An 18,203-nucleotide genomic window follows, 5' to 3' on the forward strand; every position below is an offset into this window, starting at 1 on the left:
CCCTTCAAGGTTAATACATTTAAGGGGCTGAAAGGCAGGATTAGCCACCGTGAGCTGCAGAGAACTGGCTTTAACCCTCCAAACACCACAGATGGGGGGAAAGCCTAAATTTGGAAAGAGCATATGGACGGTGCAGTGCAAAGTTTAGGTGTGAAAGGACGTGTTGTTGGGTGATGATAAAGTTTCATTCAAGTGTTAATGTTTGCAGCACGCTCTGGTGGGTACATATACTGTGTGATATGCATGAATAGCTGATTGCAGAGTTACTCACCGTCCTCGCTGGTGTGGGTCTCAGTCCCTCCCTCATTGTCCACCTCCTCCAGGGCTCCATGCTCACTGTAGGGGCTCTCACTGTGGGGGACAACATGCAAACCATCAGGGTCACAGCTACAGCAGCGATCAGGGGTCAAGAGTCAAGGCAGAGCTCCAGAACACAAAAAAGAAACGCCTGTTGTGCAGTTTTTGCTATTGTTCGTTCTCCTAAGAAAAGACGCTGGTCAGAAAATATCTCACTCCTTAATTTAGATGAAAACAGAAAGTTATTTCAGTGAAGATGACAAGAGGGAAAGGAGGTTTTTTCAATAAATAAGAGGGGAGGTTCACACAGCGGTCATTATCGGTATTCTGTGAGACGCTTAGAGTCTCTATCTGTGGTTGGACCTCTTCTAAATGGTCTTGTTTTGGCATCGTGCTGTGAGAGCTGGCAGTAATGCCACACATATCCCCACAGATTACCCCTGGCTGGAACTCAGTGTCTCCTCCCATGCTAACATGTCAGCAGCCACCTCCTCTTCTGTAAGACAGGGAGGCAGCCAAGACAACAAATCTCCCCAGGGCTTCTATGCCTTGCCGGGGGGACACGGCCGTGCTGAGACGAGTGATTAGCTCAAGCCCAGGATAAATCCCTGTCAGCCTGTGGTGATGTGGGGGCATAGAAAAGAAGAAACAAAGAAGGATAAAGACAGGGAGAAACAAGTGATAAGCTCTGCCTACAGATGTGGAGCTGGCAAGGAGCCTCAAGTTTGACCTGTTTGACTCCAGAATGTGGTGCATTTCAACTAATCATCCCCTCCCTGCCAGGTGACCTCCTTCTGTTTCACTCCTGCTGTGATCGAAGTAATTAAAGTGATTGTTTCAGCCTGTCTCGCCTAGAAAATCCACCATGTAAAAGTCTGCACTGAAACATTCACCACCCTGTCATGTTCTTTAACCACAGATGCCTAATTGGCACATATAGTTCCTCCTATCAGCTCCACTGACAAACGCATACCGCCATGTTTAGTGAGACTCTAATGAAAGAGGTTTGGCAGCGTGCCTTAGTTCCATTCACAGGAATGAGAAAACCACTGCCATCTGTCAGACTTTCAAACCTGCATCTCGTTCAGGAAATCTCAGTGTAGCTGCATGAAGTGACTTCAACTAAACATTTTTCACTTTTTTTACTAGAAAACCTACAACTTGACCCTCAGACTGTCACAACAGTGTAGTCTAGTAACTAGCAGTGCTGCACGATTTGAGGAAAAAATTGGCATTGCCACATTTGTTTTTCTGGAATATATACTGACAGTCAATAGAAACTTTGAGGTAGAAATGTACGCAGAATTCTACTTGTAGGGGGGTTGTAATTATTCATTGTGGATTTACTGATGATCTAGTGCCCTGGTAGTTGAGATAATGATGAGTTGTCATTTTGTCATGATTCATTGCACATGGGTTGGTCACTTTGCAAAAGTGAACCAAACACACACCAAGCAATACTCAGTGAGTATCTGCACAATGTGAGAATGGGTTTTGAAGGCCTACATAAAGGCCCAAAAAAGGCCACCATTGTTAGTCCAGTGAACAGCATCATGCCGCGTCTATCACATGAACAACGTCTCCGGGCACTGGGTATGGTGGAGGCCGCTTTGAGCTACAGTGATGTATCCAGGCGTATGGACTGTTCCCAACCCACAATCAGAAGCCTGGTCCAAAGCATGCGCCGACGGATTGCTGCCTGCATCCAAGCAAATGGAGGCCATACTCGGTATTGACTGTTGTGACTTTGTGTTTGGCAGGTGCCGTTTTCTTTTGTGAAATTCTTTATTTTGAAATCATTCTTGAAACTTTAGATTTTTGTTTCTGTATGCCAATATGCTAAACAAATGATTCATATGAAGAAAATCCAGTTTCAGGCTTCAAAATAAAAAATTATGTTGAAAAATATGGTCTTAAAGTTTTTAATGACCGTCAGTGTACATTTTCTGCAATATGACAATTTACCAGAAATTTCACCAGATGACTTGACTAACTAATTGGAAAGAATTCATCATTCTAGAATGATTAAGGTGATTTTATAGGAGGAGTACACCTGCATAGAAAATAAAAAAGTAGTTCAAAAAGTGGACTTTTTTTGTACTATAATGAGTGCAGTTTTTTGCTTTGGAGGGCGTTCAGATCTGTCTTTGCACTCATAATACAGAGCTTTGTGTTGATTTAAAAGGTCCAACAAATAACAGCTGTACAGCACGAGTACCTCAACATCACCCTTTCCGTGGACGAAATATTTTCATGCAACTGCTGTTTTGTTTCAAATTTCCTTTTCAGTGTTTCTCGCATGTTCTTCATTCGCTGTACACATACATGCAAACTGCTGTGTGAATATTCTCATGTAGATTAGTACTGCAAAATGAAAACTATGTCAGTTTTCTTTTTGTATTAAGCAACAAAAAAGTTGTTGCATAACATGCTTGAGTTAATTTAAGTAAATATTAAATAAAATTTACATCCAACATCATCTAATGGGCCAATGCTTCATTCTATACTTTGTACAGTAACGTGTTGATATGCTTTCTGATTTCTCACCAGTAGTCTCCACCTGCCATGCACTTCTCATAGATGGGCCCATCCAGCTCTTTGGCATCAGGAAAGATGGTCTCATGGTGGATGATGATGGTCTTGATGATCTCGTTGACGTGCGCCTGGCAGGAAACCTGGTCCTGGCTGTCTGGTGTGGGCATCAGCGTGGGGCCGAAACATATGGCCAGGTTGTACGGGTCCATCATGTTCTCATCACTGTACTGGGACAGACTGGAGAGGCAGGGAAAGATAGAGGAAGGAGAACATGGGTGAGAAAGGAATGGTAAGCGCAGTATTTGTGATAAGTCATGACTAACAGCAGTACACGCTCATTACTGGGAGTTACATCTCATTAAAGGGGGTAATACTTACATGACGAGGCTGGATTTACTAGTTAGTAACTGTAAACTTACTGGTTGAGGAAGGCAAAGAGGTAGCGCATCACGATGAGGACTGATCTGGGAATGGTCAGGAGGATCTTCCGGATGTACAGCGCTCTCTCATACAGGTTTTCTATTCCTGCAGCAGCGAAAAAAGAAAAAGGACACAGAAAGTATGATGTTAACAAAGTAAAATGCTGCAACAGAAAAGCACATTATTGTTAAATTTTAAAAAAAAAACAACAACAATCGCTTTATTTCAGTTCTGGGAGTAGACATCTGGGGCGACTTCTGTCTTACAAACTTACATTTTGGAAACTATTTGATGGTATTTGTTGCTTCATCAGTATATAAATAGTTGAGCTGAGCCAATTAGATTTATTTGAAGTCGGTGGAAGAGCAGCAAAGATTTACCAAAGTGTGTGTTTGTGTATGAGCGTACAGGAAACGTATTGATGCCTGATCTTGACTTATATTCTTCTGACACTACAGAGGAAGAGGAAGAAGAGAAGGAAGCTGGTGCTCTTCATAAGCACCTGACAGCAAGGACACCGAGTAGCTTCTTCTGCTCTAAATAAAAACAGCATCTCTGAAACCTCCACGTTCCATTTTCAGGCCGACATCACCAGCAAAAAGAGAAGCAAACATCATTAAAGGATTTTTGTTGTTTGTTATGCTATAATTATATATGCAGACAAAACATGTTTCTGTTATTGTGCTTTATCAGCTCCACTGTTCCACCTGAAGCAGCCTGTTTTACTTGGCTAAGTTGGGGCTCTGCATGGCTGCTAAAAATAGCCGTGTCACCCTCCAGCCACTCTGTGCCATCTGGGATTTGGGCTTCTGGGATTCTTGTGATGCATTTCATTTTTCATGAATACCTAACTAGGATTCTGCGAGGAACTATTTCAGGATCTACTTCAACGGAGGTTTATACATCACCTCCAAACGCTTGTGTGAGCACAAAGCATCGCTGCTGCAAATCCCAAAATGAAAGATAGCACAACCGCAACACGCTGCTGCGGCGAAGGGGGGAAAAAAAACGGTCAACCGAGAGCTGTTAAATAGAAAAGTGATCTCGTAGCTGGTCTGAGCTGCTCCATATGGAGTAAGGGTTTTTAATATGGAGCCTGCCGGGCGCTCAGCACACACTGCAATCACTGGCATGTTGAGCTGCGGAATGTAAACAGGGAATCCCCATCACTCATCCAGCACAAAAGTGGAAAGGTACACCCAGGAAACATGCACAGACACACTTTGCACACTCAGTAGTACACAAAAGCCTGCATGGATATAAAACACACACACACACACACGCTGTGCCCAAGTGACTCTGTGCATATCCAATTGTTCTTTAACAGAGCTTGAAAGCCCCCCATGTATTGCCTTAAAAGATCAGGAAAATCCACACAAAGAGCCGACTGATCTGTGAACTGACTCACAGTCAAAGTGACAATGTGATTATTCTTGTGAGGACCCCGCTGCACATTCAGTCCAGCGCTGTGGACATTTAACATTCCACCAGAGCTCTGTGGCCAGCTTTGTGCCTTCTATGACAAATAATATCCCTCTCAGTGTTCAACCAAATACCACACAGTAGTATCCACAGTGAGTGTCAAAAACACAAGCAAATGTGCTGACGTAACACGAGAGACGGTTAATTATACCGCTCGCCTCGAGGGGATACGAAGTTTAACTGGTGACTATAAACGGGCTCCAGTGAAATCAGGAAATTGCTCAAACAAGACTGAACACCAGCTTTAACCACAAATAAAAACAAACAATATCCAAAAAATTGCAAATGTCCCAAATACAAATACAGAATGTGTATGGCTTCAGTGTTTTCCCGACCATAACAAAAGAGAACAATGTTGTGGTCCATAGTGTGAGGATGGAGACAGTGGGAGATAACCAGGTTTATTCTGCCGCCTGCACACACAGCAACGAGGTACAGTCAGTCCATCAGAATGTGTGATACGCATCACACAGTGAATACTTTCTTTATCAGGGCCAATAATAAACCACGGTACAGGGCAAAGGAAAAATGCGTTAAAAGCAGCAGCTTAAAGCTGCTGTCCGGAGTTTCCGTTTGTTTTCAATTTATGTATCATTGTTTAACAAAGCTTAAATGTGTTAGTCTAGTTCGATACTATAATATAATGTTAGTATGACGCGATATGAAAATTTATTCCTGAGCTCCGCCTTCCTCTCATAGACCCCCATGTTATTCCAAAAAGCGCCGGTCGCTGCCGACCAATCAAGTTCGAGCTTCAGCTTTGTCATGCTGTCAATCAACGGTTACGCGCACAGCAAGCAAGCCCATGCAGAGGTGGGCGAGCTACGCACTACGCAACCGCACGCACATTTGTTTTGCTTGTGGAGGAGAGAGCATCAGGGATCAGCAACTTCCAGAAAAGTTACCAATCCCACGGCTTGTCAGGCCAAGAGACTGCAGGACGTTTTTTGGCTCGGGGTGCTCGCGTCGCTCCCCGACCACGGCCTCCATAGCCCGCCTGACGGCTTCGTTTAGATGCCCGACCTCTGGAGGAAGATGTTGGGGCGTCTGGGACATACTCTTCATCAGAGGAGTCATGCAATTCTGAACTCTAGATAGAAATAAATAAACAATGTAACACATATACACGCGTAAATGTACAAAGTTTGATAAACAACGTCATCCAGAGGGATACACGAGTGTAATCACATATTGAAACTTTACTCGTTCGTCCTAGCAGATTCATGTTATTTTGGTATTAGGACAAGTTAGACTCAATACAGCATTCTAACGTAATTCCTTTATTATTTACTAAATGTACTAAATGTAGAAGAGGGGAAAACAGCAAAACAGGCAAGATGCTGCAGCACTCCGGGCACTTCTCTCATGTACTGCGCGCGTGCACAAATAAAGGGGCGAAATCAGAGGGAGGGACCAACAGTGTTTTGGGAGACGCTGCGATTCAAACTCCAGACACGAGCTTTAAAACACCAGACACAGTTTGGGGAAACTTATTTCGGAACTGAAATATGTTTGAGTTAACCCTGAGAACCCCAAAACCCGCAATCGTTCTGAAAAAGGAACCAAAATCACACATTTTATCAGAGTCAGAAACTGATTTTGCAATTTTAGTTTGAACAAACCAGATTCAGTAAAAATTCTGTGTTCCCTCTGTGCAAAACTATGAAGCCAAAAGTGATGCAGCTGCGACCAACAGTATCGCCACGAAAGTTCTGGGACTTTTTGTTTAGGTTGAACTGCAGGCAGTGGCCACACAAAGCTGATAGGAGAAAAGCTTGGAAGCAACTAAAAAAAAAAGCTAAACATCTGTAGCATGTAGTCAGTATTTTAACAACACAAAGTTTTACAGGTTCGTTCCAGGTTTTTTCAACTTTTGTAAAATAAATAATCAAAAGAATTCAAGTTTTGTTTTCTCTTTTACATGATTTATGCCGGTATAACCGTGTCACACAGCGAGAAAGACATTTTTGAGTTCTCTCTAGCTTTTAGCCATGGATGTGTCGTTTCCTTACAACTTTATATTGCAGTGAAAAATGATCTGAGAGTCGGTAAAAATGTGTCAGCAGGAAAAAACACCCAGAAACTGCTCGGGCTTCGGAGGGTCAATTTGCCAGGAAGCGTTTGAAACACACGAGTATCTAAATCCATGTAAGTTAGATAACTGTGCCTTTTGAGTGCCAAAAAAAAGAGAAAAGCTTTAAAAAAAAAATGAAGAAATCAAAAAGAAAATGGCTTGTTATGTCATAATAAACAACAAAGAAATGCACTCAGAATAAGAGCCCTGGTTCTGTGCCAAAATGTGCTCTTACTGATGCATGAGAGCAGATCGTTGAACCTCTCTTTAGGGAACAGAGGATTCTCCAGACCCCGGAAGTACAGCTTGAGAACACCAGCCACTGAGTTGATGTCATGATTATTCTCATCATCTGTCAGCGGGTCGTTCCCTAAAACACAGAAATGTCAACAGATCAGTTTATTGAAATAAAAATGTGCAGGACAGAAAACACACCTGGTCAACACCTCAAAAAGCCTGCTGGCTAACAACATAAAGCATGATAATTAGTTCCTAATTGTACCAGATATTTGGATCTGATAACATATTTATAATACAGTGTTCTAGTTAATGATGTGTAGTTTCTAAAGTTATCTAATAGATCAGGGGTGCCAAACATGCGGCCGGCGGGCCAAAACCGGCCCTCCAGAGGGTCCAATCCAGCATGCAGAACCACTTTGTAAAGTGTAAAAATTACAAAGAAGACATTAACTGCAACTTGTACATTTGTAAAACCACAAATTTAAAATAATTTCTAGACCATGACAAGTTCTTTTCATCATAAAGTAAAATACTACATTGTTCTTTTGTCATTTCGAGTTTCATTTCTGAAATATTTTGTCTTTTTTTCTGACTTTTGCTATTTTGTTTTTGTTGTTTTGTGTTTTTTTTGTCTCGCTTGTGTTGTCTATTTGTGTCCCGCTTTTGACATTTTTCTTGTCTCATTTGTGTCATTTATGTAATTTTTTGTCTCCTTTTTTTCGCTTGACCGTTTTTTGTCACTTTCTAACTTTTTTTGTCAAATTTTTTGTTTTTTTTCTTTGTTCGTTTTGCCGTTTGTCTCATTTTTGGTCATTTTGTGTCTCGTTTTTGCAATATTTTGTTTTGTTTTGGTTGTTTTTTATCTTTTTTGTCATTTGCCCATTTTTTGTCGCTTTCTAACTTTTTTGTCAAATTGTTTGTCTCTTTTTTGTTTCGTTTTGCCGTTTGTCTCATTTTTGGTCATTTTGTGTCTCGTTTTTGTAATATTTTGTCTTGTTTTTTTGTCGTTTTTTGTCATTTTGATCATAAAGTAAAATACTATATCATTCAGTTCCAGATAGCTGCCACTAAATGTTGTGTGTCCTTGTAGACACTCTCTGATCTGGAAGTTTTAATGTGTAAATGATAAACTGAGGCTGAATGTTGTTGAAATTGAATTTATTTTTCTTCAGAAATTTGAGATTGTTCATGATGTTTTGTAAAAAGATAACTCCTTAAATGTGAACATTTTTGCACTAAAACAAAGGAAAGATTTGGAGTTGTGGTTATTTAGAGGTTATTATGTTGTGATTTTATTGGTCCGGTCCACTAGAGATCAAATTGGGCAGAACGTGGAACCTGAACTAAAATGAGTTTGACACCCCTCTTATAGATTCTTGTACCTCTCTCAAATGAGTTCTTGATATCATTGACTTCCAGCTGGGATCCAGATACACGAAATATTCCTTGATGTTGGAGACCTGTACAAAGAAAAGAAGGAAAGAGGGTGAGGAAGAAGAATAATCAAGAGGCAAAGAAAAGCAAAGACGTACTCCACATGCTCAGAAGTCCACCCTCATGATCATATATAGAAAGAAATAATTCCTTCGCTCAGCAAATAAAGCTTCTTTCATTGAACCTAAAAGGCACATCCTGCTCGTTAAGCCCCTTCGCTTTGCTAATTAAAGATAATAATGAGTCCGGGAGACCGCAATCAAGCTTTACTGAAGTGTCTTCCAGCTGGGATTAGGACTTAATAAGGGGAGAGGTCAAAAGTCGGGACGGAGCGTAATTAGTTGCCGTTTGCCTCCTTTTAGGCGTCTCTCTGAACGTCATCGGTTGGCTGCCTGATAAGATGCAGCCGACGACCCTGCAAACCCTAAGCTCCCGCTTCTGTCACAAAAATCTTTTTCAATCTAGCTTAAAAAAAAGTAAAATTCAAAGTCATCACTCGTGCGAGGCCAAGTCATTCATCTCCCAGTGTGTTTGGGAAGCAGTCTGGAAAAGGCTGCATCACTGTAAACAGGATGGCATCTGCAGTTTCCCAGAACAGCGACTGAAGTGGAGCAGAGATGAAACGCTACAAACACGCCCAAACAACGAGCGCCTGGAAAACTGCTGAAATGGTGCTTTAACCAAACCCAGATAGAGACAAAAATGAAAAGGCTTGCGCTTAATATATATAATAACAGAATATGTACACATATAACGGTGATCAGTTAAGGATTGTTTAATTGAAGTGGCGACAGCTGACTCACCATACAAATTTATGTAGCGAATACAGCTTTCAACCACGCGGGGGATAGCTTGTCCAGAGTCCTGTGAATGCGAAGTAAACAAAAGCCACATCAGATCACGTATACTTTGCCCTTATGGTACATGCATACAAGCTAGAGCCTGACCAATACCGAATTTCTCATAATTGACATGATATTTTTACAAATATACCTTGTTTTTCTGTACATAAACACAGAAAATTGACATTCTGTTGAGTTATCATTTGTAAAAATAACCTTTTTAAAAATAATTTTAAGATTTCAATACATTTCTTTTACAGTAAATGTAAATAAGTTGTATATATTTTGAAAATAATGTCAAAAAATTGTGAAATATGAATTATTATTGCTCTTCCGGTGCTGATACTGGAAGATGTTTGATAATCCCACACGTACAAACAAGGTAATAATATTGTATTGGTCGGGCTCTTACAGGAAGTGACATCACACATATATAAACATGCACACCCAGTGTAAGTGAAGTCGGTGAGTTTTGATAAAACGTGAGTGTGACTTTGTTGAGACCTTACCGAGACAGACTGACCTGACTTCACTTCCTTTTTATTTCATGCCCAGTCTCCCATAATAATCACCGAGTACAAGCAGCATGGACAAACTTGTTGTCCAGCACATTTCAAATTGGCTTCCAGTGCTGTTAATACACTTTGTCTCGGGCTGTGTTTAAATTAGCGAGAGCTTATCTAAAGAGCCGCACACTCAGTATGAAGCTCCGGGCAGAAGTGGGAGATGAGAGGGAGAGTCAGCGTCTCCTTGACAGAAAACGCATTCCTCTCACGCACTTGGACGTGGACGCCACTCTTGTTCTGCCTCGGTGCCAGCTGCTCCTGCGACTCAGTGCTGGACGGGGACTCGGTACATGCTTTTAATGATACAGTGGATCGGTTTACAGCCCTCAGGGGTATACAATGGGCTCAAACGCAACAATGATGCCAAAATCAACGAGCTATTGCTGGAGTGGAGCTGCGAGTGTCGAGCACAGGTTTGGGTAGAGCTAGATTATGTAATGCAGGGGTGTCAAACATGCGGCCCGCGGGCCAAAAGCGGCCCACCGGAGGGTCCAGTCTGGCTCATGAGATGATTTTGTAAAGTTTTTTTGGAATTTTGTGTTATCTTTTTGTCTCACTTTTGTTTTTCACCTTGTTTTTGTCATTTTGTGTTTCGCTTTAGTCGCTTTTTGTCTCATTTTTGTCATTTTCTGTCTTTTTTTGTCATGCCCATGTGATTTGTCCATTCCTTTGTTGCTTTGTGTCTCATTTTTTTTCATATTTTGTCTTGTTTTTTGCCTGATTTGTCATTTTGATCATTAGGTAAAATACTATATCGTTCAGTTCCAGATACCTCTGACTAAATGTTTTGTGTCTTTGTAAACACTCTGTGATCTGGAAGTGGTAACGTGCAAATGATAAACTGAGGCATAAGGTTTTTGAAATTGAACTTCAGGTTGTTCATAATGTTTTGTAAAAAGATCACTCCTTAAATGTCAACATTTTCAGAATGTACTAAGGAAAACTTTGGAGCTGTCGTTACTTCTACGTTATTATTCTGTGATTTTACTGCTGCGGCCCACTTCAGATCACACAGGGCTGAATGTGGCCCCCAAACTAAAATGAGTTTGACACCCCTGATGTAATGCGGCCTCTCTGGGCATGTAAGACTGGGACGACTGTGTTTTATCAGTTACATTCAATTACGATTTTGACGTGTCTCTTCAGTTCAGTCTGTCTGAGTGTACTCACAAAGATCATTAATAAACAGACAAGCACAAAGTGAAGTGAAAATGTTGTTAATGCAGGACAGATCAGGAAAATGAGCGAAGGCAAGCAGCACGGGCCCCCAAAGACGCCTCAGAGTGTCTACCTGATGTCGAGTGTGTGAGTTCCGTCGTCCGCGGCTACACAGAAAATGTTGCAAGAGACAGAGATGGAGAGAGAAAAAAGCAAGATCCAGATTAGGAGCTGCCCACCAAAGCTTTTACTAACGAGCGCACCTTCAATCCACTCTGTGCTGGCACCAAACCCAAAAGAAAACAGTGGGAACTGGACAGGACCAGGCGGGACTGGACACGGCCACCAGCGAGAGGCGGCGAAGAGGCCGGAGGAGGGAGGCAGCACACCTTATCAGTTTGGCATCCGCTCCCTGACTGCCATTTATCCTGCTGTTTTCACTGGCCTATGCTCTCACTCTGGAGGAGGCGAAGAGAGAATATCTCTGCCAGAGCGGCTCGGCGATGCCAGGTCAGCAGTGAGTCAGGGGAGCTGACGGAGACAAACATTTATCCCTCCAACTGCTGCTCCTCTCCTCTCGCCGCCCTCCAGATCTATCAATGCCACCCCGACATCTCAGACCGCCAGAGCTCACTGACTCATGAGGAAGGTTTCCAGAATCCATCTTAGCGCAAATATGTTGTTGTTTTTGTTGGTAAACGATAAATCAGAAGCTAAGATGCTTTGGGGGAACCCACCAAAATGGCCAGAAAGCCAGAGCAAGACAGAAAACAGATAGGAGGAGGAGCAAAGTCGAGAGGCAGACTGGTAATCAGTACCTTGATAAATGACTCCAAATTGCCATTAAATAACCTAACATTAAAAACAGAGCGGGGTCTAGCCCGCCGGGTGCCAGTGTGGCTTCTGAGCGGCCCATTGGGATGTCTAGAATACAAAGAATGCGTTAGAAGAAGCAAACAGTGCAGTTTTCATTCTCAAGTGGTTTGTCTTTGCGCGCCTGTTCTCCAATCACCTCTATGTCCTTCAAAAACTGAAGCTGAGGCTGACTAATCTTTAAAACCCTTCAAACTCCACACGATGGACAAGTGAATAAGGGTATTTTCAGACACCGCTGAAACCCACGGAAGAACTTTTTCTCTATAATCTTTTCTTTTCTTTCTCCACAAGATATCACAGGCCAGTGAAATGTCAGAGCCGCTGGGAGCATCGAATGTGTCAGCATCCACCTCATGACAGGCCCTGCAGGGGACAGCCTCCATTAGTTTGTGTGAATGTGTGTGTCGGTGTGTGTGACTTAATGCAGTTTGGCTTCTGGTGACCTGCAGGACTGAGATAAAAAGAGTCTGGGACTTTGGTTGCCTCTGCTGCTCAATCATACTGACAAAACATTTTAACTGGAAAGGCCTGAAGGTGTTTTAAATACCAACACAAAAATAACATGTCTGCAATTTGAATAAAACTGTCATTATGCACTCCAGCAAGGATTCAGCAAATAACATACCAGTGTGAAAGACATTTAGAAACTGGTGTTAATCTCTACTTACGAGGCTGTACCTAACAATTATTTATGTTAACGATAATTTTCTTTTTTATATTTTAGCCTATATAATGTTAAAGCTAGAGCATGCAATGTATTCGAGAGACATTTCTTGAAAGTCTATGAGCATCCAAACCATAACCAATCAAGTGTTCTGATAATAAAAAGAAAGGCCTGTAAAAAGTCACTGCATTTGCTCTACATGAGACAAGTCTTCCACAAGAGCAGGCAGATACACTGCTACAGCTAACAGCAGACAATGAGCAGTAATATTTTGCAGTTCCATGTAAACCTCCAACATTTTGCATCCATTGATGTATCTGTAATTAAAAGATGGATGGTTCTGTAAAGTAAAGCCAATGTACCTAAAACTTGCATTTTATTAACCGTCCAGCAGGGGGCTACTAATCTGGTTTCAAAAAGAAGTTCAATCTTATAAAAGTCTATGAGAAAATGACCCTACTTCTCTGTTAATTTGCTACCTCAGCAAACATTCTACTGATCAGTTTGTGGTGTTAATAGCTGGTTTTATGACAGGCGTGATGTTCACTTAGTAAAATATTGTCTCATGTAGAGTAAAACAGATGATAAAGCCAGGGATGTTTAGGGCATGGATGTTGTGACTGACAGTCTGCGATTCTCCTCACTTGTGACGTTTGGACAGAATTCCAAACTGGAGGCTTAAGATGGTCATCAACAAAGCAGTGGGTGGCATCCCAGTCGCTATATTCCTTCATTTATGGACACTATCATCTCTATCAACGCTCATTGTGGTCTCCATCCTTCTGCAGTTTCATGACAGCATGTTTACACATATCTGTATATATCTTTGTCGCCTGTCTGCATTGTAGCCTAATTGTGTGTAAGTGTTGTTTGACTGTATTTATCTTATCTTAGTCTGTATTGGCTTTTAACGGGACATTTTGCAAATGTGGTGATGTAGCCTATTTGTGTGATTTTAGACATGAGGTAATCCCTTGCACTCCTCTTCCCACCAACACCCTCTCCGTGGATTAATTCTCCAACTGACGGCGCGTTCACGTGTTTTGGAGGAGAGGATTTGGAAGGAGTCTTAAAGGGAGGCGATGTTTTGTATTTCAAGTGTATGGCTTTCTAATTGTAGCTTTTGTAGAGATGCATTTAACTTTGAGAGAGTGGTGTTACCTCCTTTTTTTAAAATAAGTGCTTAATACATTTCAAGGTTGATTGTTTTCTTTAAAAACCAGAAAAAACTAAGTTACATGAATTTTCTCTTATTTGCTGAATGACTACTCACTGCATATGGCAGGATACTTTTTAAAAGTTGATTTTTTTTAACATTAAATCAAATAAAATATGCTGCTTTTTCAGAAAAAAATATTACAATTTCTTATCGAAAATATTAGAAAATGCAAAGCTAGTTAACTACAAAAATGGGCTCTGATGTAATATGCTAATTCCACACTTCAACATTAATGACAATGTGTTTGTTTTCATAATCACACAGGGGTTCAGATGAGAATTCCCTGAGGCAAACTGTTATTGCCTGGATGAGGTGCAACACAACAGTTTCTGTCACTGCTGGAAAGAAAGCCGGCCGGGTTTGTATCTCCAATATGCACAGGTGCCAACGTGTGTGTGTGTGAGTGTGTGTTTTACCTTGTGGTCATGTAGTCAGCTCTGTGGCCTGCAGTTAGGAGAGGAAAAAAGGCTGAAGTTAGTCGTGTGGACATGTTGAAACCTGTGTCTGAGGTCCCTGCGGTGAATTGTGCACACGGTTAGTGAAGCCTGCCATCTGTCCACAACCGCTGGCCTCTTGAGCAAGACAAACAGAACCCATATACACGCCTACAAACACACACTATCTCACTGGGACAACACTTTAGCTTCATTACAGTTACAGCACAAACATCTACCAGGACACAGATTACATAGGCGCACAGACACACTAATCATTATAGGAATACACAGAGCTACAGGTTTGGACAAGTAAGGTTAAGCACAAAATAGCTTCCAAATGGTTTTGGAGAACAGGAGAAGTTAGAAATGTGTGGCCATCTGCTCCCATGAACAGGATATGACCTGTCTCTGTGTCTGAGTGACTCACACTGTACTTCAGCTCATTGACAACAATATGATTAAGAAGTGTGTGGGAGAAGCAGGAGGCTTTTCTCTTCTTCCTTGGGATGGATTCATTAGCGGACAGCTTGACGGAGACCACCAGGACTGCTGGTTAGCACAATGACTGACAGATACTCGCCAATGCCTTCAGGAGATCCCACCAATGTAGAACAAGGGGAGTAATGAGCGCCACCCCTCTAATACTTGGCGGTCCATTAAGTTGGGAGCAAATCAATCACTAAGACGGATAATACAAGTTCACAATCCCCCACTCAGCTCCGGCTTGCCTGGCTAAAACCCAGATTACCATCTAGAAGCTTTGACTTGTGGACAAAGCAGGCAAACAATGGGACGTTTGCCATGGAGAAGGCTAATATTACTTGGGTAAGGCTGCAGAAACTAAAACAGACAGAATTTAACAGCCATTTAGAGACAATTTGTCCTGATTTTGGTTGGAGAATATACATTTATCCTATGAGAACAAGAGCAGTGGGAAAGTGAGGAGGGCAAGTTTAAAGACTAACTGTACCTTCACCAAGCGTCCTCTTCAGCAAGTCGTGTTTGGCCTGCAGTTTGGAGATGAGATTACTTCCCTCCAGAAACTCACGGAATTTCTGTGGAGAATTGAGAGTAATTACACGGCGGCCCTGAGTGCCAGCCAGAGCACCCGCTCTTAAGACAGCAATCTATGATAAGGCAGCCAAGGGCAAAGGACATGCCGAGAGCCTTTTTAAAGCCTTTATCAGAGCATGTCCGTCTTCAGACTGGAACAAGATAGCAGTTAGCTTTACAAAATGGAAATATTTTGGGAGAGTTGCTCCTCTGCCTGCTGATCAGAGATTTCAAAGAGTGCATGAGATACAGACACTTAAGTCAATTAGAATTTACCTGCACAAATTAAGCATATTCAAGTGCAGATATAAGGTCTGACTTTACGTTCTCAGAGTCATTTGAGAGAGTTTTGAGTTAATAATCTGATGTTTTCGCTTCTTTTGAAAAAAATCTAAGGGCAAAAAGCACAGAGAGACTTTAAAGCAAGACTGTTAGAGAGATTTATGCCAGTTTAGATAAAAATACATCTCTTTCTCAACATTTTTCTGTCCCCTTTACCTTCACCCCAACAGATCAAGGTGGACGGCTGCCCTCCTATAGCCTGGCTTTGTTGGACATCCCTCTTTGTTAAAAATAAGCTTTCCTCTCCACTGACACCAAATTAAAGGGAATCATTTTGTTTCTCTATTTAATATTGCAAGACCTTTACCTTGACATGTAAATTAATCAGGTAAATTTGTCATATCAGTGTTTTATCTCCAACTGAAAGCACTTCAAGCCAATCTCTGTTGATTCTTGGATGACTTCAGTGCTGTCTGAACTGCACTCACCATGAAGTAGAACTGCTCCGTCTCTTGCTGGTTGGCCCTCCTCTTGGCAATGCTGGGTTTGCTGAGGTACGTCTCCGACACAGTGGACTTAACCGACTCTGTGGAGCGGCTGTGGTGGAAGCACTCGGACACGTCGTAGTCCTCGATGGTCACCATGTCCTGGATGGTGGTCAGGGTGGCCTCTGATGTCTTTTTGATCTGTGGAAACGGAGGGAAGTTGAGAGGGTTGAAGAACTGCTCACAGCGAAGCGACTTAAAAGCTTGATGTCATCTCTTCACTGTCACGATGTTACCGTCCCAGCGTACACAGCAGCCCGTTTCATCGCACTCCCTAAAAACCACTCTATCTATCCCAAGACGCTCTGAAAAATTCAGACGCTTTCTGACAGGACGCATATTCCTAAAATTCCACTGGCTGTTAAACGTGACTCTCTGCCAAAAGCAATCAATTTGCGTGCACTCAGAGGGACCAGAGGTGAACAGTGTCTGCTGGAGATGGTACGATCAGTCGCAGGCTTTGAAGATTCATTTCCATAACCGCCTCATCCCTGTCAACAGTGATTCTCAGAAACACCAGAACACGGCTGACTTTGCTCCGCCACTTACTGCAAAAATGTTCAACCGGCCCAAGAGCTGCAGACCATGACAGCGTCTGTTACACGGTGACACATGAATGTCAGGGTAAATGCATTTATAAGTGCTACAGGACAGTTAAAGACACTTCACCTGATTGATTGTGTGGATTATTAAAAAACAACTTGAATAAACAGATGTGGTAGTGCAATTTAATGGAAAAATGTTAAGGGAAAAGAGAAGAACTGGTAATATTATGAAGGCAAAACAAGGATTGTATCATAATTAGTATATTATTATATATCACAGTTATTATAGAAAAATTTTTGAAAAAAGTAGTCAAATTACACAAGTCAATATATAACTTTTATGAAGAAAAAACACTTTGAATAAACAGATGTGATGCTGGAATTCAGCGGAAAAAAAAGCATAATAGTAAGTAAATAAAGAAAAACTGGTAATATTATGAAAACAAACAAAGAATTGTATTATATTCATTATATTATCATTACATAAAAAACAGTCTTTAAATCTCGCAGGCCAATATGTAATTTTATAAAGAAATATAACGCTTATGAAGAAAGAATATTTGAATAAACAGATGTGACGCTGCAGTTTACTGGGGAAAAACTGATAATAAAAAAGTAAGAATTGTACTATAATTATCATATTATTATACGTTACTGTTAACATAGAAAAAGGTTTTCAAGTTACACGAGCCAATATGTAATTTTACAAAGAAATGTAACTTGTATGAAGTACAAATATTTTGAATAAACAGATGTGATGCTGCAGTTTCATGGAAAAAAATCACAATAAGTAAATGAAGATATCTGGTAATATTATGAAAACAAAACAAGAAGTGTACAATAATCATTCTATTCTTATATATTATTATATATGAAACACGGTCTTCAGATAGCACAAGAATATGTCATTTTATGAAGAAAAAGTCACTGTATGGAGGTTTATGTGTCCATATTCTTGTCTTTTTTTAATTCCCTAAAGAGTAAATAAACTGTGTTGTCAGATGAAGAGCCCCATCACCTATCATGAATAATACTGAATGATGACATGATTAAAATTATTCAAAGTCTCTAAATTCATTCTCTATGCATGCATTTTTTGAAAATAATATTAATATGGACATATGTGGGCTGGGGATATTTGCAGCATAAGAAGAAATAGCTACAGAGAGAAAGACAAAAATAAAGGAGAGAGACAAGGAGGAAGAGTCTAAAGACTGTCAAGTGCGACCATGAATCACTGATGTGGAAAAGCTGCAGAGGCAAAGAGGCCCAGCTGATGTAAAAACACCAGCTCTGTGGAAAAAGCAGCAAAATGCTCCTCTGCATTTGATGGAGACACTCTGGGGGGGGGGGGGGGGGGGGGGGGGGGGGAGTGAACTTTTGTGAGCATCTCTGTTCAGTTTCGTGTGTTTTTAAAAAAGAGGGGTTTGCCACAGGTCAATGAGGCTCTGAGTGAAACGCAGCTGGAATTCCTCCTAATTATTCTTAATGGTAAGGCAAAAGTGACCCTATTTCCCCATTATCAAGTGGCCTC

The 18,203-nt window shown here is 41.3% G+C and overlaps 2 protein-coding genes across 5 annotated transcripts in view; one reads left to right on the forward strand and one right to left on the reverse strand.

Moving 5' to 3' along the window:
• Positions 1-18,203, forward strand: part of zgc:77752 (uncharacterized protein LOC393862 homolog) — a 411,733-nt gene that overhangs the window by 304,292 nt on the left and 89,238 nt on the right. The window lies entirely within an intron of this gene.
• Positions 1-18,203, reverse strand: part of srgap1a (SLIT-ROBO Rho GTPase activating protein 1a) — a 97,440-nt gene that overhangs the window by 15,399 nt on the left and 63,838 nt on the right. For 3 of the 4 annotated variants that reach the window (XM_022202302.2, XM_022202326.2, XM_022202318.2), the window contains exons 9-18: positions 16,068-16,265; positions 15,215-15,299; positions 14,224-14,251; positions 11,867-11,972; positions 9,286-9,346; positions 8,431-8,508; positions 7,044-7,178; positions 3,252-3,357; positions 2,845-3,069; positions 272-351 (exon numbers count right to left, since the gene is read on the reverse strand). In XM_022202302.2, the coding sequence (XP_022057994.2) occupies positions 272-351; positions 2,845-3,069; positions 3,252-3,357; positions 7,044-7,178; positions 8,431-8,508; positions 9,286-9,346; positions 11,867-11,972; positions 14,224-14,251; positions 15,215-15,299; positions 16,068-16,265 (1,102 nt within the window). Of the gene's footprint in view, positions 1-271; positions 352-2,844; positions 3,070-3,251; positions 3,358-7,043; positions 7,179-8,430; positions 8,509-9,285; positions 9,347-11,181; positions 11,216-11,866; positions 11,973-14,223; positions 14,252-15,214; positions 15,300-16,067; positions 16,266-18,203 lie in introns of all 4 variants that reach the window. The other variant, XM_022202310.2, reaches the window with a different exon arrangement.

This window comes from Acanthochromis polyacanthus, chromosome 8, assembly GCF_021347895.1.
Source record: "Acanthochromis polyacanthus isolate Apoly-LR-REF ecotype Palm Island chromosome 8, KAUST_Apoly_ChrSc, whole genome shotgun sequence".
Classification (NCBI taxonomy): domain Eukaryota; kingdom Metazoa; phylum Chordata; class Actinopteri; family Pomacentridae; genus Acanthochromis; species Acanthochromis polyacanthus.